Raw genomic sequence first — 26,254 nt, 5'->3', positions numbered from 1 at the left:
GCTCATAAAAGCATCGAGGGCCTGCCCCCTGAGGGAGACTTTCAGCCACCTCCCCTCCCCTGCTCTTAGCTGGCCTGTTAGGTGGGTGGGAAAACACACACCTTGTGGGCTTTCTGTATGGGTCTCAGAGGAGCAGCGCTGAAAGAAGCCTTGGACATGGTCTTATCTGACCTCCCCCCACTCATCATACCTGTGCAGGCTCAGAGAGGTTAGGTGACTCAACCACAGTCACACTGGAATGAGAAGTGAGCCTCAGGCTCTGACTCCCAGCATATGGGCCACTCCCCCAGGCAGGTCTGGGGCCCCATTCCTCTAAGCCCTGCTGTTCAGAGCAGCCCCTCGGCCTCAGCCTGCACCCCTGGGAGCCCCCCCCCCCACTCATGGGGTTCCCCCATGAGTGCCAGGCTCCTGTGTTGGGCAGTGGCGACAGAACCTGATACGTCTGGTGGTGTTTGGTTCGAAGCTTTTGCTGCTGCGTCAGTTACCTCCACACCTACCCCGCTGCTCTGTAACGGGGAGTGAGCGGTGGGCTGGGGCCCAGAGTCAGGGGCAGCCCAGGCTCTCCTGAGGGCTGAGGAGGGGTTTGTGATGGCTTGGCTGTAACCTAGGCCCCGCTGCAGGCCAACAGTATGTTTAGTAAGAGGACGATGTATTGTTAATTTTTTTATTTTTGCTAAGAAAATTTCTAGGTACTGTCCCAAGAAGGAGCGGTCCTCAGCAGACACAGATAGCCAAACTGTGCCAGCCCCACTGCCCACCAGTTCTCACCCCTTCAGAGCCAGAAGGCCCCTGGCTCTAGGCTCCTTAGCCTGGGTGCTGGCAGCTCCCGCAGGAGAGGACCCAGGCTCCCTTCATTATGGCTGCTGAAGAATAGGGCCCAAGGCACCTGGCCCCCCACTTCAGTGGCTGGAACAGGCCTGCCAGGAGAGGAAGGGCTGAGCCCCTCCTCTGCCAGAGCGGCTTTTCCCTACGAGGGGAGCAGGGGTAAGGGGTGCAGACAGCTGTCTCCGCTCCCCCAGGGGCTGGACTTGGCAGAGAATGCTGAGGCTGGGGCTGAGGGGAGGAAGGAGGGGGTATAAATACTGCGAATGGGGCCCCCATCACTGTGGGCCCCGGCTCTGGCAGCGGGACCCCGCACACTGGGGCTCCCCCGACCTGCAGGGCCCTCCTGGAGTGTTAGGCCAGGTGGGAGGGCTGCGCTGTGGTGGGGGGAACACAGGCCTCCCAGGGACCCAAGCCCCGCTACTGCCGCCCTGGCCACGGGGCGTGCTGGGAGGCCTGCTTGGCTCGCTGCCGCCGCAGCCGCACAAACACCTGGGCCTCGCGGTCCCCCTTCCGGCTCTCTAACAGCTGCAGGATTGGATCCCCTGCAAAGAGAGGCATTTGGGGGTCAGACTCGGGGAGTGGCAGGGGCTGCAGCACTGCCCCATTCTCCAGAAATTAGCCATGGGCCCACACCAGCCAAGCTCGCAAGACAGCCTGACAGATGAGGCAGGAAACGCGTTTGCCACGCCTGGGCAGCGGGGCGCACCTGCGGCGCGAGAGGCTGACGTGCCTCAGGTGGCGACTCTTCCTTTCCATACAAGAACCTTGGGCCAGTCCACCAATTCGTGCCTCAGTTTACTCATTCGGAGAGTAGCGATAACACCTGACTCACTGAGTGGTTGTAAGGACTGAGGGTTAACATATGTCCAGTGCTTAGAACTGACCCATGGTGAGCGCTCAAACACAAGACCTAGCCCTCTTATCAAGCTTGGGGACTGCCCTGCAAGAACGTGCCCCCTGGGCACAGAAATGGGCCCTCTCCCCAGGCAAACTTGTTGGTGACCTTATCCCACCAGAGAGAGTCGCACACACTTGGCCTAACTTAACCTTCACTGGTCCTTGACCAGGCGCGAGATCTCAGCAACACAAGCCCCCAGGCTGGCTCCACAGGCTTCCACCTCCAAGGAGGCTTTCCTCTGACCCCAACTCGGCCTCTGGGGGCCCCTGAGCCTTTCACGGCTGCCCCTCCCCTGTATCCCCAGTGCTGGGCCAGGGCCCACACTCACAGGGCTCAGGCCTACCGTTGGGTGCAGGGTAGGTGAGGGGCAGGCGGGTCTGAGGCACGTCGCCGGGCTCCACAGTCCCCGTCAGGCCCGGCACCGAGCACAGCGGCAGGAAGGCCTCCCCTTCAAGGTCATCAGCCCCCAGCGTGTCGTGATCCAGCACCGTGAGCAGAAGGCACGCCCCATCCTTCTGGCACGGCTCAGCAGGCACCAGGCTGGGCGGGGGGCAGAGCCGGGCTCAGCTGCCTGCCCCACGTGCTGCCGTGGCCACACAGCCCCCGACGCGGGCTCGCCCAGACGCGTGGGATTAGGGTTGAGAGCTCTGAGCCTGGTGTACCTTGGGCCACACGCCATGGTGCCTGCTCTGACTGTGGGCCGATGTTTTAAACCAGGGGCCCCTGTGTACCCAGGCCCACCTGACTGGTGGAACAGAGGACCTCAGGGGCAGCACCCTTCCCTGAAAGCAAGCCTCTAACACTGGACTCAGACTGGGAGAGTCTCCCCAGCAGCCTCACTCCACCTGTAGGGGAGCAGGTTTGAGGCCTGCGCCAGCAAACACTTGTCCCAAGTGCTCCCTCCCTGGGACTCAAACCCAGTCCTCTGAGGGGAGCCCCTCGGTCCGCCTCAGCTGGGAGGAGCAGGCCTGAGGCGGGTCCAGGGCTAGTGGGACCACTCACAATTCAAAGGTCTCATCAAACAGTGGGTGAAGTTCCTTCTTGTGCTTTTGGGTCTCTCGGGGGGCCAGCTCAGGGAACTCGTGCCTGGGCTCCAAGGTCAGCTGGACAAAGGGGTCGCTGGAGCCTGGCAAGTGGCCGGGGAGGGGACGTTGGCCGAGGATATCCCAGCCCCGCCGCCGGTGCCCACGCCAGCAGCTGTGCCCCGCTCAGCAGCACTGCCCCCTCCTGGTAATCCAGCAGAAATGCACCCAGTGCTCAGGCTGGACGAGCAGAGCCCCCGGGAACTCGGGGGACCAGAGTGGGGACACGGAGAGTGGCTGGGGCAGCCTCCACTCACCATTGGAGTCCAGGGGCAGCAGGCTGGAGGCGCTGAGCAGCTCCACGCGCAGTTTCTGCTCGGAGGCGCGGTAGGAGGCCTTGACTGTGACGGCCCCGAGCTCCTCGTAGGTGGTCTCTGCCTGGGGGCGGGGCGCAGGGGCAGCGTCAGCAGGGGCTGCGCGGGCGAGGCGGGGCTCCAGGCGCGCAGGGAGCGCGGCGGAGGAGGGAGACTCACCTGCTGCTGGATGCGGCTGCAAAAGTACTTCTGGATGAGTTCCCGGCTGGAGGCCGCCTGCAGCTCCAGGTCCCTCTGCAGAGCCTGGGGATGGGGCACAGCTGAGGAGTCACTTGAACTGTCACACAGTCGCAGCCCAGTGCTGCCCTTCAGAAGCTTGCAGCCAACGGGAGACGACAACGTGAAGTGGAAAGCACTGGGCGCTGGGGGACCACAGGCAGGGTTGCCCTGGCAACAGCCAGAGGCACCGACAGGGTGCGCTCCACAGGTGTGTCTCAAAGCCGCCCCCGCCCCAACCGTGTTTAGAAGAACTTCACACGTGGAGGGGTTTTTTGTTGGTTTGGTGGGGGGGGCGTTTGTTTGTTTTTGGTTTTTGCTGTGCCACGAAGCATGTAGGATCTTAGTTCCCGGACCAGGGATGGAACCTGCTCCCCCTGCATTGGAAGCGCGGAGTCTTAACCACTGGACCGCCAGGGAGGCGCCGTCAATTATGTTTTTTTAAAGGGGCCCACATTTTCATTTTGTGCTGGGCCCTGTAAATCACGTAGCTGGTCCTGGACACAGGTGAGCACAGGAAGGCAGGCTCCCCACACCAACAGCTAACCAAAAGGCCCCTACCTGGAAGGTGGCCGTGTGCAGCGCCTCGGGCGGCAGGCCACAGCCCTCTGCGTAGAAGCAGACCTCCAGGTTCTAGGGGGCGAGACATCAGAGGTGACCCCCAGGCACTCTCCCACCAGGGATTTTATTGTTGTCACTGGTATTATTACCTGTAGTGCGATCTTCAGCCTGCTAGCAGCCAGAGGGCAGCTCCGCTGGGAAGCGGCCACCTCCGCCAGCACCGTGAGCGTGTGGGTCCACAGCAAGGTCAGAAGGCTGGGGTGCCGTGCAGAGGGATGCCGGACACAGGACAGGAGGACAGAGGAGGAGGAAGCGGAGATGCTCTTGAGAAAGAAGAGGCCTCGTGGGACCCAGGCCCACCCCCGTTCGCCAGTGCCTCCCCACCCCCACCCTCCACCTGCCTCACTGGTGGGACTGGGGCCCAGGCTGCAGGCAGGGGAGGGAGGGAGGGCTGGTCTGCTGAGGGAAGGAGGGCAGGGGGCGGGGCAGACAGGCCTAGTCCTATCCAACATGTCTCGGAAGCTAGTGAAGGATCCTTCTCACTAGGATTAACAAACCCCAACCAAAAAAGGAGCAGAAGGGTGGTCCCCCAATGACAGAATCATGAGTCAAGATGGGAGTGACCAAAATGAATAGGATCTCAGCACACAGCATGGGTAAGCATGTACTACCTGCGGCGAGAAAAAAATAGCAACCAAGCCACAGTCCATCCTAATAACAACTGAAATAACTGAAATTTCACTTGTCAAAGTAGAGTCAGGCAGATAAGCACAAAAAATGTGTAATTAAGAACGGGGGTGGGGCGCTTCCACGGTGGCGCAGTGGTTAAGAATCCGCCTGCCAATGCAGGACATGGGTTCGAGCCCCGGTCCGGGAAGATACCACATGCCACGGAGCAACTAAGCCTGTGCGCCATAACTACTGAGCCTGTGCTCTAGAGCCCACGAGCCACAACTACTGAGCCCTTGTGCTGCAACTACTGAAGCCCGTGCACCTAGAGCCTGTGCTCTGCTCGGAGGCGCGGTAGGAGGCCTTGACTGCTCTAGAGCCCACGAGCCACAACTACTGAGCCCTTGTGCTGCAACTACTGAAGCCCTCGCACCACGACGAAGAGTAGCCCCCGCTCGCCGCCACTAGAGAAAGCCCGCGTGCAGCAACGAATACCCAACACAACCATAAATAAATAAATTTAAAAAAAAAAGAATGGGGGTGCAGGAGACTTCCCTGGTGGTGCAGTGGTTAAGAATCCGCCTGCCAATGCAGGGGACACGTGTTCAATCCCTGGTCCGGGAAGATCCCACATGCCACGGAGCAACTAAGCCCGTGCATCACAACTACCAGGCCCACACGCCGCAACTACTGAAGCCCGCATGCCGAGAGCCCGTGCTCTGCAACAAAGAAACCACTGCAATGAAAAACCCGCACACTGCAATGAAGAGTAGCCCCCGCTTGCCGCAACTAGAGAAAGCCTGTGCGCAGCAACGGAGACCCAACTCAGCCAAAGATAAATTAAAAAAAAAAAAAATGAATGGGGGGATGGGACTTCCCTGGTGGTCCAGGTCCAGTGGGTAGGACTCCGTGCTCCCAGTGCAGGGGGCCCAGGTTCGATCCCTGGTTGGGGAACTAAGATCCCTCACGTGTGCTGCAGCCAAGAGTCCGCATGCCACAACTAAGAAGTTCACATACCGCAACTAAGAAGCCCGCATGCTGCAATGAAGACCCGGCACAGCCAAGATAAATAAATAAATAAATAAGTAAATAAAAATAAATATTAAAAAAAATGAAAGAATGGAGGAGGTCTAGGGATTTCCCTGGTGGTCCAGTGGTTAAGACTCCACGCTTCCACTGCAAGGGGGCGTGGGTTCGATCCCTGGTTGGGGAACCAAGATCCTGTAAGCTGTGCAGTGTGGCCAAAAAAAAAAAGAAAAAAAGAATGGGGGAGGTCTAAAAATTTTTTAAAGTTTAGAAAAAAATTGGGTGGTCCATACTAAAAGTAGTTAATTTGGGGACTTCCCCCCTGGTGACGCAGTGCTTAAGAATCTGCCTGCCAATGCAGGGGACATGGGTTCGAGCCCTGGTCCAGGAAGATCCCACATGCCACAGAGCAACTAAGCCCTCGTGCCACAACGACTGAAGCCCGGCGCCTAGAGCCCATGCTCCGCAACAAGAGAAGCCACCGCAGTGAGAAGCCCGCGCACCGCAATGAAGAGTAGCCCCCGCTCGCCGCAACTAGAGAAAGCCTACGCACAGCAACGAAGATCCAACGCAGCCAAAAATAAATAAAATAAATTAATAAAAAAAAATAAAAGTAGTTAATTTAGTCCCCATACTTAAGTGTTCATTATGCACAGACACTGTTCTAAATGTTCTGAGGCAGTGAGTGGTACGTTAAGCCCCTGTCTTAGTAGACATTAAACTCTATTTTGTGTGAAGATTAGAGCTGAACTAATGGCATTCTCGGGCCTAGGAAATAAAGAAGGTGGGCTCCTGAAGCCCCGCTGCCCCACCAGGAGCAGAACTCTGGGGGCCAGCAGCCCCATGTGGAGGACCTGTCATCATCATCATCACCGTCACCGTCGTCACAGCAGCTCAGTCATCAACCACTTCCTTTGCTGCAGGCACTGCTCTCAGCACTTCACATGACTCATTTAGTCCTCAGTAGAGGCCAGAACTATGACCATCTGCACAGAAAACTTGAGTAATCTGCTCAAGGCCACCCACCAAGCAGCAGTGAAACTGGAGTATGAATCCAGGTCGTCCAGAGCCCATGCCCTTGACCTCTACCCACGGCTGCCCAGTGTGCTGGGCCCTGTTTTGAGAGAGACCCTAACGAGAAGTTCCCCTGGAACACCAGCTGCCTGTAATGTTAGGGAGGGCAGAGCTGCAGCCTCCCGAAGACGCAGCCCAGGGCTAAGGGAGAAAGGACAGACAGGTTTCAGCTCAGCCTAAGGTGAAATGGATAGCATTGTGCGGCCATGAGCGCCCTGACCCTTGGAGCAAGCGTTTAAGAGAGTCTGGTTGCATCCTCCCCTGAGGATGGATGCTGAGGCCGGGAAGGAGGGGCGGGTGGGAGGAGAGGTGGAGGTGATGGGGCGCCACAGGGCAGGCGGCTGCTGCAGACCTGTTGAAGTTCTCCTGCACCAAGTTGGTGTTCATGTAGCAGAGCTCCACCTCCAGGAACTTCATCAGGGGCAGAACGGCCTGGGGAGGGGAGGCAGCACATCTGGTTCTGGCCCATTCTGGTCCCACCCCCATGCCTTTGCCCTGGCCCGGAGAGGAAACGGGGCTAGGAGCTTTCCTGCGCATCTGTGGAATGTGTGCAGAGCCAGCCCCTGACCACAGTCGGCTCCAGCCACACTGGAGACTGTATAGCCTTTTCTATAGCCCTGAACCTGCCAGACCTGGTCCTGCCTCAGGGCCTTTGCCCATGCTGTTCTCTCCCATAGAAATCCTCGCGGCTCCTTCTCTTCCTTCCTTTAGGTCTTGACTCAGCTGTCACCCTCCAAGTAAGGCCTCCTCTGGCCACTATCTAAAAACACAGTCCTCTGACCCTTTCCATTCCCTTGTGTGCTTTATTTTTCTCTTGAGGGGTTATCATTAACTAACATATGATATGTGTGTGTATACATATATATATGTTTACACACACACGCATATATGTATAGTTCTAATAACAGCCGTAGCTATAGTTATCTACTTAGCTCTTTTTTCACCTTCTCTACTACAATGAAAACTCTAGGAAGGCAGGGATTTTTGTCACACTGTTCATTGATATATATCCCCAGTGCCTAAATCAATACCTGGGACAAAGTGGGTGCTTAAATAGTTGATGAATTAATGAGTAGCATGCTCCCAAGCAAGCACAGGTGTAATTATTATCCCCGCTGACAGATGATGAGCCTGAGGTCAGCTGACCTATATAAATAGAACAGCTCTGCTAGCAGGCAGCTGAGAAGGAGTCATGCCCGGGGCTGTTTGGCTGCAAGGTCTAAAGCCTCCCCCACTGCAGCTCCCACATTGACTGTCAGTGCTGGGATAGCCGGTGGAATGACCCAACCCCACCCTCTTAGCATCTAAGGGGGAAACCGAGGCCAGGAGGGAACATTTCTTGCCCAAGTCTGGGCGACTTATCTCTGACACCCCATGGCCTTCAGCCCCTTGCCCACCCTAAGCCCCTTTGCAACCCCTGACCCACATTGCTGGCAAAGGTCAGCACGCAGGGAGGGCCACTCACATCCTCAGGCAGGACGGATTCCTTGAGGCCCACGAGTTTCTGGATGTGCTTGGCAATGCCCACCTCCAGCTGGAGACACAAAACGGTAGGAGGGAGGCCAGGGTGTGAGTCGGGGGTCAGGAGAGGTTGCTTGGGGCCTGAGTTTAGGTTCAGGAAGGGAAGGGGGCTGGACATTGGCCCAAGTCCTGCTGGAGGGTACTTCAGGCTGAGGATGGGTGGGGTGGGGTCACTGTGGGTCAAACAAATTACCTGCTCGGCCAAGGTGCGGACGCCAGTGCGGATCTCATGGCCCAGCCCAGCCAGGGCGCCCTGCAGCTGGGCATGCAGCGTGTTCTGCAGCTGCCCCTGCTCCAGCACGGCCCCTACCCGCTGCTCCAGCGCCTCCCATGCCAGCTGGGTGGGCAGCTTTCCGATCACCAGCCGCAGCTGCTCCATGTCGTTCACCACCACGCACAGCTGCAGGCGAGCGTGGGCACGGGGATGCCGAGCTTCCTGAATGGTGCCAGGACTGGCAGGCTCCACCCCTACCCCGGCCCAGCCTCAGCCCGCAGCTCTGGCCCTTACCATGTTGGCTGCCTGGCCCTGGTCCTTCTGGCCGGCAGAGAGCTCACGGGCCCGGGCCTTTATAAGGCTGCAGTACACCAGGGCCAGCCGACAGGTGTCCTGGGGTGAGGAGGGCATGATCAATGGGGGTGGGGAGTGCTGAGGAGAGGCAGATGTGGGGGGCGGGGGGGGGGAGGCAAAGGAATTTCAGTGACTTGGGGGATTTAGGACATAGGCTTTTGGAGGCTGCTAGGATGAGAACTGGGGAGAAATCGTGGGGTGGGAATGAGGCTGCACCTCCACAAACTTGACGGTGATCATGAAGGCCTCCTCTGGGTCAGGCCAGTCCAGCTGCTGGGCAGTGTGGCTGATCTGGGCAAAGCAGGTGGACAGGTCCACAGCCGATGTGCTGTGCTTGGTCAGTTCACCCAGGGGCACCAGCTAGGAGACGGGGGAGTGTGTAGAAAGGAGGGCTCAAGGCTGGCCAAATCCATGCTCTCCCTCCCCCCTTGCACTTGCAAGCATCCAGGGCTCCTAGAGCCACAGCAAGCCCAGAGCTGGGCCGGGGGCTGCAAGGCGAACAAGCAGGGCTCTGCCCAGACCCCCCAGGCCAAGTCCCCCCCACCCAATATAACAGGAGGCAGGGTTTTGCACTCAGCTGGCCTCGAGAGCACCGCTCAAAGCTGGTTAACCGCTTCCGCACGTGCCACACAGTTGGCAGAGCTGCAAGCCACACCCTGAAATGTGGGACTCTGCCCCTAGTCCAGGCCCCAACCCCACCTCGTCCATCTGCACAGCGCGCTGCACCCGCTCCAGGGCCACGCTGTACGTCTTCTGCAGCCAGGAGGGGATGGCCGGCTGGAACCAGTGGTGGAAGCCTTCCAGGGCCAGGACGCCATCCCTGGGGAGAGCCAGGGTCAGCCTGGGGAAAGCCGGGGCCATTGCGGGCTTCGGGCCCTCCTCTCCCTGCAGCCAGTCTGCTGCCCACCTCTCCGAGAGGACCGGGCCCAGCTGGTAGAGCTCCTTCAGGCTGATGTAGAGCTGGAACAGACTTTCGCCCATCTCCGGGGTCACGGCACCGCTCACCACAGCAATGTGGTCCTGCACCCTCTTGGCCACCTGCGAAGGGAAGGCGTGGTGGGCGGAGCTCCAGAGCCAGGGCAGAGGGCGTGGGTGGGTGGGGCGGGGGGTGGGTGGGGCTCACCAGCCATTGCAGCTCCAGGAAAGCCATGGAGAAGAGGTCGATCTTGAGGACACTGGAGGAAAGGCAGCAGGTGTGACCTGGCGGCACACAGCGGGGTCCCTCTGGTCCCCATTCTGAGCCCCTGCTGCACTGCCTCCCGGCCCGGCCGCCTGCTCACTTATGGAAGATCTTGCTCCAGGTGCGCTGGCACTGGTGCAGGTCGCCAATGATGTCTTGTACCAGGTTCAGTAAGGCCTTGCCCTCCTCCAGCATGCCCTGGCAGGGGCAGAGGTGAGCCAGGCAGGGCTCTGAGGGGCAAGCATCCTGTCCCACCACCCACCTCCTCACCCGAGCCCCCTCACCTGCACCATGGGCTGATGGTGCTGCTGCTTCAGGTGGAACCATTCAGTGGTGCCAGTCTGTGGGCAGAGAGACAGTGAGCAGGGAGGGCTGCTGGGCCCAGGCACCGCACCTACAGGGTGGGCACCATACCTGCAGTGCCTCGGTCACCAGGCGGGGCAGGGGGCCTCTTTCGGGGCACAGTTCTCCAAAGGCTTTCATCTTGCACATCTGTACCAGGACCCTGTGGGGAGAGAGAGCCGTGTGCAAGATGCCCGTTGCCCCGTAGCCCCCACTCATTCCGCCGGCAGGCTTCCCCACCCCAGAGGTGCCCCAGCTGTTCCCCGTCCCCGACTCCACTGAAGCGGGGGGGTAACCACTGACCTGAGGAGAGACTGCAGCCGGGCTGGGGAGTCGGAGACGGAGAGGGGGAAGACAGAGCGGAACCTCCGGATGAGGGAGAGGCCATAGGCCAGCAGGGAGCTGAATGAGGCGGCCAGCTCCTCCAGCTGCAGGGCCAGGACGGTGCTGTGAGGCGGGGGCTGCTTTATGGGGCCCGGGGAGCCGCTCCCTGAGCCCTGCCTGCCCAACACCCCTCGCCCCGCCCCAGCCCACCTGCTCTGCCTTGAGCCGGCCCTGGATCCACTGGTACTCGATGCTGGTGATGGGGTACAGGAGGCAGCTGCTGGGGAACTCCAGGCTCTGGTAGAGACGGCTGTAGGCCAGCCACTGCCTGCGGCAGACAGGAAGCCCTCAGCCTGGCCAAGTGGGGCACGTTCCTTCCCACAGCTCACCTGGCCTGGCCTGGAGGGGGTGGGGGTGGGGTAGGGGCAGGTGGCGCGGCGTTATCCCCACCCCACCCCCACCCCAAAGCCTCCTGGGGATCCCCATCGACCCGCAGAGGCTGAAAACCTGTGGCTGAAGGTAACCCACAGAATTGCTTTTGTTCCCATTAGTGCTTTTCAAACATGTAAATGAATTGTCCATCTCTTAAATTAGAATATTTATGATTTTAAAATTCAGGACTTCTTGCTTCTTTTGAGAAATCAGATTTGGAGACTCGAGCCTTCAAGTACATGTAAAACTTCAGCTAGAGCATCCCTTCAGAGAGTCGAGGGGAGACTTCACAGAGGTGACCGAACTGAGACAAGAGGGAGGGCGAAGGAGGCTGGGGCAGAAGAGCAGCCCAGGGACAGGCCTCTGCCAGGCGGGGATACAGCGCCGCACTCCCTGCTGAGGCCCTGCAGGCAAGTGAGGCCCTCACCCTCCGTGCCTGCTCCAGTCTCCAGCCTCACCTGCATTCCCCACAGCCATCCAGGAATACACACCTGCCCCTGGTCCTAGAAGCTGCCCTTCTCCGCCAGCCTCCTTCTGACCCCCTACTGAATGCCAGTGTCAGCTCCCACTCTCAGTCCTCCTCCTGACAGCACCCGGGCTGTGCCCCTACTCCTCTCGTGCATGGAAAAATCTACAAACTCCTGTGTGTCCTTCCTGGCATTCCCGTAATCTAAAAAGGCTCAGGGGAGGTGACAGGCCCTCAACACGGATCCAGGAGCATCAGCGCACAGATCTGTTCAATGGCCCTGGGGTCTGGGCCCGGGGTGGCAAACTCAACTGCCCAGAAGGACTCAGGTGGTGTCAGGGGACGAAGCGCCCAGATGGCAACTGTGATGGATGGGGGAGGGCACGCTACTCTGCTCTGACCACCTGCAGCCCAGCAAAGCGACAGCCCTGCAATTCCAGCACGAAGCTTTCACGGGAAACTGGTAATGTGAATCTGCACAGCAAACCTCCAGAGTTTTAAAAGTCAGCAACTGACTCAAAACTTAAAATACAATTTGGGCCCCAAACAGAAATCTCCTGAGGGTTAGACTTCGGGCTGTCAGCCTGCAGGAGGGCACGCAGGGAGGGAGAGGGTGGTGTGGCGCAGACGGCCCTCGGGCACTCGGGCTCGGAAGGGCACTCACGCCATGGACTGGTGGAAGTCGGACAGGTCCTTCTGCGTGGAGTGGAGGAAGAGGACGGTGGCAGCCTGGGGGCTCAGCAACCCATTCCAGGAAGTGCTGCCCGCCTGAGGGGACAGGTGGAGGGTGTCAGGACCTGACACGCAGACCCTGGCCCTGCCCACCCCTGGGAGGGCAGTACCTGGTGCTGGGTGACCTCGTGGGACACGAGCTGCTGCAGCAGGTGGAGATGCACTCTGTAGCTGGGCTGTGAGCGGCTGGCCATGGTGGCTCTCTGCAGGGGGGCCGGCGCGGCCGTGAGCAGAGGACCCCACGCCCAGTGCACCCCTCCTCCCCACCCAGCCGGGCCACCTACCCGCTTGTGAATGAACTGGAACTGGAGGTGACACTGACCACGGTCCGGGTAGGTCTCCGTGCAAGGCTCTAGAGGGTACCACTGATCCTCCCGGCAGCGCAGATCCTGGCAGGCCGGGCGGGCAGGGGATGCCCACACCTGTGAGCCGCAGGAGCCTCACCCGGTCGGGGTCAGGGGAGGTGATGGGAGGCAGACCCCAGGCTCCGCTTGGCGCAGACCTGGAACCCCTCCCTTGATCCCCTCGTCACCCCCTCTCTGCCTCTCTCCCGGGAACCTTTCCCCACTCCACTCACCTGTAGTCTCAGAACCACGTTCCCCAGAAAGTCATCCTGGCCTTTGTCCTTCCGGACCTCCTTAAAGATCCTGTTCCAGGCAGGGTGCCGTGAGGGAGAGGGACCAGGAGCCTGACCGGGTCAGGCTGGAATCTGCTCCCCACCTGCAGCCACCCAACAACCAGTATGCATGTGGAGGCAGGGCAGCAGGAGCCCCGACTCCTTCCCCGGGAAACCCACGGCCCTCACCTTCGCAGCCCGTGCAGATCTGTGAGCTCCCCGAGCTTCTGTCTGACGGACTCCACGGTGTCCATGTCCCTGGTGGGGCAGAGGTCTGAGCAGGAGGCGGAGAGGGTGTCCTGGGAGCCCCCAACCCCTTTCTGCCACCCTCACCTCCAGGCCCCCTTCTCTTCCCAACCCCTACATGGCGGGGGGGGGGACATGCTCCTCACCACATGTCCAGACGAAAGCTGGCATTGCTTATGTCCTCAAACTCCCTGTAGTGAGAAAAGAGCATGGCTGAGGGTCTTGGAGGGATAGACCCCTGGCCAGGCCACAGGCTCCCTCAGCCCCGAGCCTGCCCCCCAAAACTGCCACCCAGTATCACCCACTGCCAAGTCTTAGTCCCTCCCTGCAAACCCTCCTCCCCTCCCAACGGCATCTCTCTCTCCTTTAAAGTAAGGCTTCAGGCTACGCCCCAGATCAACCCAGATGTGCCTGACCCTCCGCCGCCCACCAGCACGTGGCATTTAAGCCACTGCTGTGTCCTGCTTGGCCTCCTGTCAGTCTTGCTGCCTCGGGAGCAGGCTCCTCCTCCAGTCAAACCAAGCTCCTCCCCCGAGCCAGGAAGTGCTGCTGGCCCAGAGCGGGTAGGAACGGGGGCAGGGCCACGTACAGGATGAAGGTCTCGTCCCAGGCGGGGTTGAGTGTCTGGGTGATGACCTGGGTGCGGTGGATCTGCTCGTCCGGGATGGTGTGCCTCACCACGGCCTTCTGCCGCCACTGGAGTCCAGGGCTGTCCCCCGGCACACCCACCCCCTGCTCGATGCCCAGCAGGCAGTAGGGGTCACTGAACCCTGGGGAGGAAGGGGAGGGGTGTTGGCTAGGCTCCCAGGGAGAGTCCTTAACGCCCCCCTACCCCTCTCCATCCCAGGCTCCAAGGACAAGGGGCCAGCAGCACCAAAGTGAGCCCCAGGGGATGTTTGGGAGATGGGAACTTGCATCACAAGCTCTGGGACAGGCTGTGATGGGGAGAGGAAGGAGCCAGGAAGGCCCTCAGGGCCCCCCATGGCCTACTCACCACTGACATCCTTGCCCAGAATGCCCTTGGCTTGTTTCACCGTGGCCTTCAGACAGAATATTGGTTTCTGGAGCGACAAGTGGTGGGGCCTGAGTCCCAGAGGGAGCTGGGCTTCCCAGCCCCCGTGTTTGCTCAGGACAGCCCTGGCAGGCTTACCTCGAGCTCCTGGACCTGCCGCAGCATCTGCTCGTGCTCCTGGGGCTCCATACGGAAGGCCTGGTGGTGTAGGAGTGTGGGAAGCTTGGGGCACGGGGTGGGAGTGGGGGGACACGGCCAGGCTGCAGGGAGGCAGGTGGAGTGGGGGCTGGCCTCACCTCCTGCAGGTATCGCAGCAGCTCAGCGGACTCCCCGACATGGGTGGGCTCGGGCTGACCCAGGCGGTACAGGACCGTGTAGAGAGCTTCCTCGTAGAGCAGGGCCCGCTGAGACACAGCAGGGTCACCTTGGGAACCCCCGTCCACCCACCGCAAGGTCTGAGCCCCACCAGCCACCCCTGGCACTCACGGCACATGCCCAAGGTGGGGACCAGGCGTCCACACGCGCAGCGGAGGGGAGGGGGTTGAGACCCAGCCTCGGCCAGCAGCCTAGGGGGGTGTCTGGGAGGATGCAGGGCTGCTTCCCAGCACCCCTCTGCGCCCCGGAAACACTCCGATTCTTACCTCCTCAGGGGACAAGTGGTGGGATGTTGGCTCGATCTGGGGAGCGAGGTGGAAAGACAAGGTGTCCCAGAGGCCTGGACCAGGGCTCGGACGCGGGAACGGCTCCTCACAGAGCAGGCCCAGCCCGAGGGCTGAGGGGGCCCCAGCACCTGGCCTCCAGCCCCACCAGTGCCGCACACCTGTTCCCACAGCAGGGCTCCCGGGGGTCCGGCACCCGGGCCACCTTCCTCATCCCCTGGCCCGCCGTGGCTCGGGTCCATTGGCGCTCAGCCGTGCCAGCTCAGCTGCGCCAGCAGGCATCCGTGGCCTCAACCTCCCCCAACCTCCCTTCCTTCCCCAGAGGAAACAGCGCTGCTTATCGGGCGGCTCCGCTCCGCACCCCGGCGGCGGAAGTGAGGCCCAGCAGCAGAGGTGGGAGACTGGGGGCTCATGCCAAGCAGGCCTGGGGGCTGCTCAGCTGGCCCCCGAAGGCCCAGCCCCTAGCAGACACTCCCTGCCTAGTGGAGCGGGTGTCTTTGGGACTGGAGGAGCAGCGGATGGCTGGGGTTGGGGCGCGAGAGGGAGGGGCCACCGAAAGGCTCAGATCCCAGACCTGAGGCCCAGGCTGGCCCAGAGAACACATGGCAGACCCTCTTCTGCAGACCCCAAAGGCTCTGCCAGAGGCTGGGGTGGGCAGGAGAGGGGCACACATCCTCAGCCGCAGCCCACAAGAGGGGGGACCCCGCACCCAGAGGGGGCAGAGCCCCACCCAGGCCTGCTCTTCTCCCCACTGAGGTCCCTCCTACCTCCTGAGCCCTGTGGGGCAGGGCCTCCTGCAGATCTCTGACTCTACGGCGGCGTCTTATCTTGATGGCCTGGCGCAAAAGGGGAGGGCGCCGCTGGGTCTGCGAGAAGAGCGTCGCCATGGTGGCCAGCCCTGCCCTTCCCCTCCGCCTGTGGTGCCGCTGCCTCGGGTGAAGATAGGGAAGCCACAGGGTTATGCAAAGAGCCCAGGGCTGCCACCCGGTGCCAGGGGAAAGGGAAGGAAGGGCAGGTCACGGGAGGGTCAGGTCGGGGTTTCACCACCTTGGGGTTGGGGGGCCACGGCTCCCAGGCCCCTGCACCTTCCTTCCTCCCTCCCACTGGCTGGGTTCCTGGGAGGAACTCAGCTGGGCTGGAGGCAGAGGTAGACCAGGTGGGCGGGTCCGCCCCACCCCACCTTCCCACAGGGGCCCTGGGGAGGGTCCAGCGCCGTGGGCAGCGGGCATGAGGGCAGGGGGCAGCGGGCCTGCTGCATCCAGGTGACGGGGGACGCTCCCCTGGCCGGTGGGGTTCTCAACCTCAGGTCTCCCTGAACCGGCCGCAGACCTGGAGTGGGGGTGGGCAGGGCACAGGGTGGAGGCTCCGGAGAGGCACCTCCCCAGCCGTCAGCCAACCGCTCAGCCTGCTCCGCTCCCCAGGTGACATTCCACCGAGGTGACAGGGCCAGGCTGCGCGGGGCAGGGATAGCCCCACGGCCCTGGCCCCCATAAGGATGGTCGGGCGGCTGCTCTCTTCAAACGCCCTTGTAGGGGCCTCAGCCAACCCGAGGAGCTGCTGGGCGGGGCTGCAGAAGGAACAGGCTGGCGAGGCTACTGCCTAGCCTCTCCTGACAGGGCGACTTGGCCCAGAAGGGACAGGAAAATGGACGCTTCGGTGCTGGGCTGAGCTCCACCACAGGGTCCCAGGGCCGCCCTCCAGGCCAGGGTCCAGGGGGTGCAGGCCTGGGCATGGACGGTGGCCGTTTCCCACCCGCCCCGGCCCCAGGGTTCACAAGGAGGGTGGCACCAGAGCCTGCGCTGCAGGGGCCAGTCTTGAAGGGCTGGCCTTCACTGACGTGCCCTCTAACCCCCACGAGGCAAGGTGGTGAGCACAGCAGCCAGGGACGCAGGAACTCCGGTCCAGCCCGGCCCCTCCTGCCAACGCCTCCCACCCAGAGCAGCTGCTGGGCTGTGCCAGGCCCCAGGGGACTCAGCGGGTGGGCACAGTTGCTGAGCAACTGCCACAGAATGGACACAGGAGAGGCCTTAGCATCCTGGGCCCAAATAGGCCAAGAGAACAAGGGACTCTCACACGGGAGGGAACACTGCCTCCCCCGGCCCCAAGCAGCCAGATGGCTCTCCTTCCCAAGAGCCTCGTCACCACACGCAGAGCCGGGCAGGGTCCAGTCACTCACTTTTACAAGTTCACATTTTCAGCAGACAAATCAAGGTGCAAACAGGGTTTATTTCACATTAATATATTAACTGAATTTTTTTGTCAAATAAATAGGGAATTCTCTTTAAATAACCATCTCCTCTCTCCACAGCCAGGCCAGGAGCAAACGGGAGCGAATTTTAGTGCATCCAGGGGGCGTATCACCAACCAGGCAAGAAGCTTAAAGGGAAGAGGGCAGGCTAAGGGGCTGGCGAGAGGTCATGGTCAGCGGCCAGGCCAGGCCCCAGGGGTCTGTTCCCAGCCCTCCCGACAGCCCCCAAGTGGACATGCATTCTGCAGTTCCAGTCCAAGAAGCCCCTTCTAGAGGGAAAAGAGAGAAGGCAAAGGGAAACAAATTTCAGAAAAACTAGCAGGGAAGCAGAGGGGCTCCCTCCCCAGCTGCAGCAGCCTGGCCCTCACGCCACCCACCCCCTGGTGGCTCGTGGGAAAGCTCCAAAAGTCAAAAGCAGTGGCAACAGGATGACCAAGGACAGGGAAGGGAAGGCGAGCGTGACGGGGGCTGAGGCTGGCTGGGAATGGAACGTAGGCTGACAGTCCGGCAGACAGCTGGCCTTCCACAGCCAGGTAGATGGAATGTGAGTAGGGCCTGGCAGGGGTCCCTGGGGAGGGCAAAGCTCGTGAGGATAAAGTGGCTACAAAACGAGAGAGCTGGACTGCGGCGGAGGAGGTGGCCAGAGAGTCCCTCCGTGGGTAGAAGCTATGAGAGCAGGACAGGAACGAGGCGGACGCCCCCCGGGGATGCTGAGAGGGAAGCGCTGTGGGCTCTGGGCTCACGTGGGAAGCTGGGAGGCACCGCTCCCCGCACCCCTCAAGGCTAGGTCCTGGCGACTGCTTTATATTCATCCAAGTCAAGGGGCCCTCCCCCTGCCAGGCTAGTTCCTGGCGACTGCTTTATAATCAGACCTGGAGAAAGGACGAGGCCCGCCCCCCACCCCAGACTCAGCCCCAAGGGGAGGGGAGGAGAGAGCAAAGAGAGGCGGGAGGAGGTGGGTGTGAGCGGTCTACTGGGTCTTCTTATCTTCTGGGGGGTAGTAAGGAGGCGGTGGAGGCTGGCTCTGAGGAAGAAAGGAAAGATCACATTAGAAGGGTCGGAATAAGCCGGGGTCTCTCCTGCCCCTAAATCCCAGCAAACTGGGGCTGCGGGGGTCCCGCCAGTGCCACGCCCCCCCCCCCCCTCACCAGCCCGCTCACCGTGGGCATGTAGACATTGTGTGGGTTGCCTGGGTTGTAATAGGCGCTGGCGGCTGCTTCGGCGGCCTTGGCTTCAGCTGTGAGAACACACAAACTGGGGAAGAGCCCCGGGGACAAGCCCTCCCCGCCTCCTCCGCTGCCCCCACGGCCCTGGCCCCCTGGTGCTCGGGGCGGCGGGTGCTGAGGACGCAGTTCCATCACTAAAGCAGTGGAGAACCCTTCCTGAGCACTTACCGCGTGCCACACCGTCCCATCTGGTCCCTCTACACCTCCTGCCCCCCACCCCCCATCTTCACCACAAGCCCCACAGGTGGGGCCGTTGGCACGTTTTGTGGATGAGAAGACTCCGGTGCAGAGGGGGACCTTCCTGGGCCCAGGGCACTTGGCCAGCTAAAGGACAGAGTGGGGGCTGGAATCTACCCCTTCGCCACCAGGCCACCGCGCTGCCGGTCCCCTGGGATCGTCCCTAGGCCAGTGGTCATTCGTTATCTGGGGCTTCCGTGCAACCACGGGGAGCAGCCAGGGCCCTCACCTGCAGGAGTGGAGGGGACATCGGGGCCGCTGACCGGAGGCTCCATGGGCCCAGGGTAGGGCGGCGGCGGGGGCTGCATGTACCCCATGGCCCCGTCCATCATGGGAGGTCCCGGATAGAACTCTGCTCGGCAAGAGAGTGACGGGGACCCAGTGAGCAGCCCAGCCCCGGCTCCTGTAGCTGGTACCCTCCCAGGCCCCTCCAGCTGCTCTGTCAGTCCTGAAGCCAAAGAACAAGTCTCCCCTCTACAATCCCCTGGCCTGGGTGAGGGTAGTCAGTGGGGGGGGGAGGCGTGGGTAGCAAAGGACACACTCACCAGCTGGGGGCAGTGGACAGGGGTAGCCAGGAGGGCAGGGGTACATTCCATTGGCGACTGGTGGGGGGAAGACATAGGCCCCGCTGGGCATGTAAGAGTAACCATAGGCTCCGTTGGGGGCTTCACCTCGGGAGGCTATAGCACAAGGGGAGAGAGAAATGAGTGTCGCGGGCCTTGGGTACTGGGGAGAGGGTGCTCCCACCGCCTGCCGAGGGGAGCTGCAGGGTCCCAGGAATGCGCACAGCAGACACGCCTCACCCCTCCCCACTGGAGTCCGCCTCGGTCAGGAATGAGGCGAGGGGTCTGGATGGGGAGAGAGGTCAGAGCTGGGGTGGAGGAGGTCCAGGACAGGGGTGGAGGGATGGATGGAGGGAAGAAGGAGGCTAGAGGTGGGGTAGAGAATGGAGCTGGGTGAGGCTGGGGACGAGGTGAGGAGGTCTGCTGAACACAGCCCTTGGGGACTTAAAATGGTTGCCTGATGGTAGCTTAATGGTTGAGTTTCTGTTTGTTTCTATGAGGCCACAGTAAAATGTCCTTGAGTCCAAACAGCTTTGCTAAAATGTCCTATAGCTGCTCCAGGCAGGGGAAACCCAGCCTCTGAGGTACAGGAGGGTGATTTCATTACAGGCTTCCTTCCCAACTCCCAGCCCTGGGCAGCCTGGGGCCCAGAAGCTCATCTCCTGACTGCTTAAAAAACAAAACAGAAAGTAAACAAACCCAAATGAGCAAACAGCACACACATTCAATGCGGCCTTGGCCCCTGGTTTTTAGAGCCTTGATACCTTGAGATGCCACCTGTAGCATCCGCTGCCCAAATTCAATGGCGCCCCCTGCCACAAAGGTCAACTTGTACGACGCAGAGCCTTCCCAGCCACCTGAGAAGGGAACAGGGCATCAACAGCTCCGGAAAAGAACTTAGGTTACGTCTGAAGAGATGGCTCTTCGTCGTCTTCAGGCCCCATCCAATGGCCAGGAGGCTCACCACCCACGTCGCACGCCAGTGCTGCAGACCGGCCACCTCCTGCCCGCTTACTGCGCAGCCCTGTAAGCACGTCTGCACTCAGGCCTCCCACCCCCAGTAAGGCAGCTTCTCAGCAACAAGCACGCCCAGCAACAACTGATGTTCAAGTTCAGAACAGGTCTCTCATCCCGCGGGGGCCTGAGGACGAACCCTGGGCCCCTCCAGCCTGGCTTCTGTCCAAAGGGGAACTGTGAGCTCAACAGCAAGGCTCGGGCCAGGCTGAACATGAGCGGGAAGGCGAGTTCGACGCAGGGGTCTCTGGGGTCTGCAAAGAGCCTGACACCAAGCAGGGCCTCTCCGGGCGTTACAGAGGGGCAGCGGGTTCTGCCTGGCTCTAGGGGAAAGACCCTTCCCAAGAACCTGATACAGCTCCCTCCCACACCTAACATCTGAACACACTCCCCAGCTCACAGTAAGCATTTTCACTTGGTTTACAGTCATCCTGCTGACTTCCCTCTCTGAAAAGGTGACCTGAGCCGTCATCTTTAACGTTAGCACTTTCCAGCTCTTGGCAACTTCCCCCTGCTGAACAGCTGGCAGCCCAAGTGCTGGTCTTGGAAGCTGATCCAGAGCCAGGAAGAAGACACGGCTAGAGTGATAGGGTCCAAAGAGGACACCTCCAGGGCAGCAGTCAGAGATGCCCCAGAGCACCTCTCTGGAAGCCCCGTCGGTGTCCCCAAGCTCCCTTGTCACCTACCTCCCGCTTCAGCCTTCACTGTTCCCTTGATGTAGTTTGCTCCAAACACAGGCTGCTTGATCTCACAGTCCTTCATCAGATAAAACGGCATCATGAAGGACTGCATGGCATCCTTCCCCTTGGACAGAAAGATGACCTGCAGGGAGAGAGAACAAGGGCCATCCCCACCCGAACCATGGCCTGCCCGGCCATCGCCTCCTATGTGCGGGAGGCCATCACCTCCCAGGGCCGGGGCGGGTGGCCCGAGCCAGCACCCGGCAGCCCCAGGGCGCTCTCTGCACCAGCCAGCCCCGGAGAGCGCTTTGTAGAGTAAAAGGCCTCAGATGCAGCCGGGCTGGAGAGGCCAGACATGTGACTTCACAAGGAAAATGCGTGGCTCAGACAGCACGTGTGAGCAGGACAGACGGCTCTGCCCGAGACGCGGTGGTGAGGAGGCGGCGGGCGTGGGGCCTAAGTGGGGGGCCTGCGAGGCCAGCGCAGAGAGGCAGGGCCGAAGCAGGGAAGGGCTCCTGAAGGGAGAGCTCAGCCTGAGCTTCACAGAACTGAGAAGAGGGAATGGCAGCGGGTGGCAGATCCCAGGAGAAGGGATGATCCTAACCTTTCTGCAGACTCTGCCCAACAGCCAGCGTCTCCCACCCTGCACGTGGGGAACATTCTGCTTTACCCCCATGACTTCAATCTGTGACTGAAGATGCCAGCTTGAACCCCCAGAGATAGGGTTTTGAGACACCCCCCCACCCCGGTCTCCACTAAAGCCTGTGCTCCTCTTCCTCTAACGATCCTTAAGTCTAACTCTGGGATAGCTGCAGGCGGCGATCCTCTCCCAAGAATATCCATCTGTGTTTCTCTGGAAGTCTCTCAGAGTCTGCTTGGGGAACTCTCAGGCAAGGCCCACTCTGCAGTCTGGCATTTCTCACTTTGCAGGGTTTGGCCGGTCTCTCTGCCCACCCCCGAGGCTGCGGCCAGGCTACTGTATCCCCTCCAGGCCCAGGTCATCCCAGCAGCTGCATCCAACTACAGAGAGATTTTGCAGCAGCAGCTCTGGAACTTACACGGATTCACTGCCATCGGTTCTGCTGTGCGAAGAGAGGCTGGTGGTTCTAGAACCAGGAGCATGTGACAGAAACACGCTAACATTCACCAGGGTTCAGCGGCCACTAGACTCATGAGGCTGAGGCTGACCGAAGACTCCATCAGCCTCCAGGAGCCATGAGTCTCCAAAACAACTGACTCGCCAAACCAACCGTCTCGCTGTACAACGTACCCGGTACGGGGTAAGGTAGACAGTGCCTTTCTTGGTCCCTTTGAAGGCCTCTGGCACATTCCTCATGTCACTGAACGTAAGTTCTACATGGTCATAGGACATCAGGATGCTGTGATGAGAAAAGAGGAAACGCCCTGATGAGACAGTTGGAGTCACAATCTGTCACCCCCAGGGACTGGACCCTCCTGGGTAGCAGTTGCTTATTAGTAGCTGCCAGCAAGTCATCCGCTTCAACACTGATGTGAGAAAACTACTAACACAGCCATGGAAGAGATAAGCAAGCTGGGGGTCCATAGAATTTCCCCCAAACCCCACACACACAGCCCCTAAGTGACCAGTGCAGGGACTTCCCTGGCAGTCCAGTGGTTAGGACTCCACGCTCTCACTGCTGAGGGCCAGAGTTCAATCCCTGGTCAGGGAACAAAAATCCCACAAGCCAAGAGGCACAGCCAAAAAAAAAAAAAAAGTGACCAGTGCCATAGAAGAGCCACAGGGCTCTGGAGACGCCATAATCCCTCAAATGAGGTTAGATTATCGGGGTTAGCGCTTCGATTCTCTTCTAGGTCCTTATGACAGGTGCTCTGTTTTTGTTGGCTTACTTTTTTAAGTCTGATATACAAACATTTTAATACATGACTCTACACATTACCAAAGGGCTCACTTCAGGGTTCCTTTAAACCTGGGGTTCTGAAGCTGGGTCTGCAGGGGTATCAGTCCACTAGCCCTTGAGATGATCACGTACGTGCTTTTTCCTGGGAGAGACCACAGTTTTCATCACTCTCAAAGGGATTCATGATTTGAAGAGTAAGGTTCACTATTTTACATATCAAGTTTTAAGTGCTGAATGTGGACTTCAATTACTGTTTACATAATTTTTTCAGAAATGAGGCTGAAGCAGTTTCTGAAACAAGGCACATCATTATTTAGCAGCAATGAGTCCTAAACCGGGTAGGAGGCCCAGCAGGATAGATACATTCTTGGCCCAGAAAAGTCTCACTGAGAGAGAAAGAAATAGTCCCAGGAGATGTTACCAAATGGCATCAAAAGGGTCTGTCCGGGTCCAGGACTGGCTTGCACACAGAGCAGCTACACACTAAGGGCAATGTGAAGTTTCTCTGATTACAAGACAACAAGGTCCAAGCTCACATGGTTCCATTTGTCTCCTTTCGCCTCCCAGATATCACAACTTCCTTCACTGGGGAGGGGTAAGTGGGAAAGAGAACCAGTACCAGAAAAGAAAAATACAGCTCAGAGAAAAGAGGTCATTACCAGGAACAGGCTGGGACGGCCAGTCGCTGAGCAGGTAAGATGGAGGAAGAGTCAATATTCTGAGGTCTGGGCTCCCTGGGTGCTCTCCTCTGACTCATCAAGCATTCCCGGATGACAGCCCTGGGCTGGGTGCTGGCCTTAATCAGCTACCAGACTTTGATCCCACCAAGTCTCCTGTGGGGACCCAGATTCCTCCTATGCTCCTTCAAAAAGTGCTTTCAGGTCAGCATAGCTCAACCAGGGCTGGCTGGTCTGATTCTCAGCGCCCAAGGAGCAAGAGAAGAGAAGTCATCCAAGGAGCCCAGAGGTGGAGGAGAGACAGAATTGTCGGGGGGTGGGTAGGAAGAACCTTGAAGCTGGGGGACCTCTGCTCTGGGAAGTGACCCAAGCCAACAGGAATTCAAGGGAAAGAGGCAAAGACAGACCTTTACAGAAAACGTGTCAAACATGTGACAAACGTTAGCTATGTAATTTCACCTCTGGGCCTCAGTTTTTCATCTGGAAACAGCAGTTCTGGAATATACTGGAAGGCTACATACTGGGAATTAACGCTACTGACTTTGGAATCCGGACTCCTTTCCTATTACAGCTCTGTGATCTCATGCAAGTTACTTAAGCTCTGTGCCTCAGTTTCCCTACGTGTAAAATGTGGATAGTAATAGTATCTGCCGCACAGGATTTACATATTGAGAAAAGCAAAAGAGGTGTAGTCCCTGACACATAGTAAACGCCCAATAAACGGCAATTTTTTCTGTCTAAAGCGCTTCCCAATTCTTAAAGTCACCTACTCTGGGACAGGGGCTCAAGAACTACCCAGAGGTTCCGCCTGTCTCTCCAAACCCCCACCCGTCTCTCCAAACCCCTACCCTAGCCAGCCGCCCCACCCCCATCCCACAGCTGCAACATCCCGGCCCTTCCCTCACGCCTCACCCACCTTCCTTCAGCCCCGCCCCCAGCCGTTACCCCACCCCCCACCCCCCGCATCAGTTTCCCCTCTTCACGGGTTTATTCTCCACTGCCCACTCACCCACCACCCACTACCCACACCCTCGACGCCCGCCCTTCAGTTCTCCAGGATCCTTCCGTAGTGTTTTCACCTCTCGGTATTGTTGACGATCACTCCGCCGCCCTCCGAGTGATTCTTGTTGAGCGCCATAGTCTCTCGGAAAAGGGTCCCGAGACTCGGAACGCAGTGCGCTTGCGCCCTTCCTCGGCCCACCCCCTAGTGGCGTCGTTCGTATTAGAGTCAGCCAATCAGCTCTTGCGCGGAGGCTGGCCCTACCACCTGATCCCTGGCGTCACGTGCTAATAGTTTACTCCCTCTCCCCCTCCCCCCTAGTTTCGCTCGCATCACAAACAAACTCAAGACTGTAGTTCCCAGAAGGCAATGCTCCCTCAACCTCGACCTCTCACTACGCTAACGGAAGGCTGCATTCTGGAACTTGTAGTCTCCAAGACCATAGGCCCGGATTGACTCCGCTTGTTGCGTAACTAATCCTGACCCTCCTCCACCCGGTCCTCCGAGGGACCGGCGTAAATAGTTGGGCGCGTCACAGGGAAGTTCGTCGTAAAGGCCCTGGACGCAAAAGTTCATACGCACGGAATGGGGACTATAACCTACACCTGCTGTGGGAGCGTTGTACACTTACTGGGGCATCTTCATTCAGTCCGCAAACGTATGGGGAGCATTTCCTATATGACTTTACTTCCCCGCCACACACTTGGGTAGTCACTGAGCTAGAGAGATGAGTCCAAGAATCAGTCTCTGTTCTGGGAGAGAAGAGTCAAGAAAAACTGCCATCCCTCCCTTGAAATCAAACCCACACCCTCCGAAGTGGGCGGTGAGAATCTCCGTGCGGGGAGGAGAACCTTTGCCCAGCGCCGGCACGTGACCGCCGCCTCCACCACAGCTGGCCTCGCGGTGGCGCTGCTCGCTCTAGAACGCTCTGGCTCTGCAGTCCCGCCCTCCCAGCGTTTAACAGGCTGGAAGATTTAAACCGGACGCGGAGGAGCTGAATGGAACTGGGCACAATTGTGACACCCGGAGCTTGCAGAATGGGGATGACTCATTGTGACCCAGCACTTGGGCGGCCTCCACTCGGCCGCGGTAGTTATGTAAACTCCCGCACCTCCGAGGTGGAGCTTTACCCGCAATTGTGGGGGTGAGGGGGACGGGTCTTACTCCCCACGGGGCGGCGCAGGTGCAACATTAATCTTAAGGGATCGGAGTTTGATTTTTAAGCAAACAGCTGATTTCCTGACACGTGGTGGCCAACTTTGGGATCCACCTGCTTGACTTGACTTTTGAGTGAGATTTCCTAGGTGAAGGATCAAAAACTAGAAAATATTATGAAACAGGTAACAGCCTTCTGTGAGGTCTTGCGCAAAACCACCTGGAAGTTGCAGGACAAGTGCAGTGAAGTAGTGCGTCATGGACATGATGAAGTCGGCCCTAATGGGTTAGGGTAAATTCCACACATACAGTCTATGTAGCGGTTGAAAAGAATGAAGTCATATTCTATGTGCTGTTGTGGAAAGATTGCTAAGGTTTGTCTGTACAACTGGTGTATAAATATACTTCTGTTTGTATAAAAAATAGGATAGGATCTAGATCTAGATATTTTCTTGAACGATCCACCAGACACTGTTTTGGGCATTATCCCTTTGAAGCTCAGCTCTGGGAACTGGGGTTGGCAGGTGACTTACTGTGCATTGCATGCTCTTTTGTACTGTTTGTTTACTGTGTGCATTTTAAATATTAATAATACATTTCAAAAAGAAAAAGAAAACCCACCCAGTAATGGGTGTGCAAGAATGGCTGCTACAAGGACCCTAAGAGGGAAGGTGGGACAACAGCGCGGTCCTGCCCTGACCCCTTTGCGACCCCGGTTGGTGGCAGAGGCAGAGGCGGGTTTTGTGGGGCCTGAAGCCTCTCCAACGTTGGAGGCCCTGTTTTAGAACTAAGATACACGATTATGAACACA

General features: G+C 59.2%; 2 protein-coding genes across 4 annotated transcripts; both read right to left on the bottom strand.

Annotated features, from left to right (window-relative positions):
• Nucleotides 1-606: 606 nt before the first annotated feature.
• On the bottom strand, nt 607-15,921 carry UNC13D (unc-13 homolog D). Its single transcript, XM_079905842.1, has 33 exons — nt 15,811-15,921; nt 15,531-15,689; nt 14,746-14,781; nt 14,401-14,508; nt 14,243-14,302; nt 14,087-14,153; nt 13,682-13,862; nt 13,239-13,283; nt 13,036-13,104; nt 12,808-12,877; nt 12,515-12,619; nt 12,341-12,433; nt 12,163-12,266; nt 10,811-10,928; nt 10,580-10,704; nt 10,349-10,439; nt 10,219-10,275; nt 10,035-10,132; nt 9,878-9,929; nt 9,662-9,792; nt 9,454-9,574; nt 8,971-9,114; nt 8,695-8,793; nt 8,380-8,586; nt 8,131-8,199; nt 7,018-7,097; nt 4,046-4,151; nt 3,897-3,968; nt 3,279-3,362; nt 3,063-3,183; nt 2,726-2,849; nt 2,067-2,263; nt 607-1,367 (listed from the first exon to the last, which is right to left on the bottom strand). Exons 2-33 carry the CDS (start codon nt 15,648-15,650, stop codon nt 1,243-1,245), a joined length of 3,279 nt encoding a protein of 1,092 aa, XP_079761968.1. The 5' UTR covers nt 15,651-15,689; nt 15,811-15,921; the 3' UTR covers nt 607-1,242.
• Nucleotides 15,922-16,969: 1,048 nt separating this feature from the next.
• WBP2 (WW domain binding protein 2) lies at nt 16,970-24,524 on the bottom strand. Of its 3 annotated transcripts, none has more exons than XM_079905061.1 (8): nt 24,368-24,524; nt 22,002-22,110; nt 20,738-20,873; nt 19,802-19,894; nt 19,020-19,154; nt 18,704-18,826; nt 18,172-18,248; nt 16,970-18,035 (listed from the first exon to the last, which is right to left on the bottom strand). In XM_079905061.1, exons 1-8 carry the CDS (start codon nt 24,424-24,426, stop codon nt 17,982-17,984), a joined length of 786 nt encoding a protein of 261 aa, XP_079761187.1. In that variant the 5' UTR covers nt 24,427-24,524; the 3' UTR covers nt 16,970-17,981. The 3 variants fall into 3 exon arrangements, with proteins under 3 accessions (XP_079761187.1, XP_079761186.1, XP_079761188.1); XM_079905060.1 differs by lacking the exon at nt 24,368-24,524 and adding an exon at nt 23,271-24,106; XM_079905062.1 differs by lacking the exon at nt 24,368-24,524 and adding an exon at nt 22,651-22,680.
• Between the last annotated feature and the right edge of the window lie 1,730 nt (nt 24,525-26,254).

Source organism: Stenella coeruleoalba (assembly GCF_951394435.1).
Source record: "Stenella coeruleoalba genome assembly, chromosome: 19".
NCBI lineage: Eukaryota > Metazoa > Chordata > Mammalia > Artiodactyla > Delphinidae > Stenella > Stenella coeruleoalba.
Note: the sequence above shows the minus strand (reverse complement) of the source record. Positions and strands in the feature narration are given on the sequence as shown.

Excerpts from the sequence above, each read along its gene's own strand:
- UNC13D (XM_079905842.1), bottom strand. The coding sequence starts at position 15,650 with ATGGCGACGCTCTTCTCGCAGACCCAGCGGCGCCCTCCCCTTTTGCGC. Across the intron at positions 12,267-12,340 it reads ACGAGGTCACCCAGCACCAG|GCGGGCAGCACTTCCTGGAA; the intron begins GTACTGCCCTCC and ends CTGTCCCCTCAG. Across the intron at positions 2,850-3,062 it reads GCTGCCCCTGGACTCCAATG|GCTCCAGCGACCCCTTTGTC; the intron begins GTGAGTGGAGGC and ends GCCACTTGCCAG.
- WBP2 (XM_079905060.1), bottom strand. The coding sequence starts at position 23,368 with ATGAGTCAGAGGAGAGCACCCAGGGAGCCCAGACCTCAGAATATTGAC. Across the intron at positions 20,874-22,001 it reads TCTACCTTACCCCGTACCGG|GTCATCTTTCTGTCCAAGGG; the intron begins GTACGTTGTACA and ends CTCTCCCTGCAG. Across the intron at positions 19,155-19,801 it reads GCTACAGGTGGCATCTCAAG|CCTCCCGAGGTGAAGCCCCC; the intron begins GTATCAAGGCTC and ends CTTGTGCTATAG.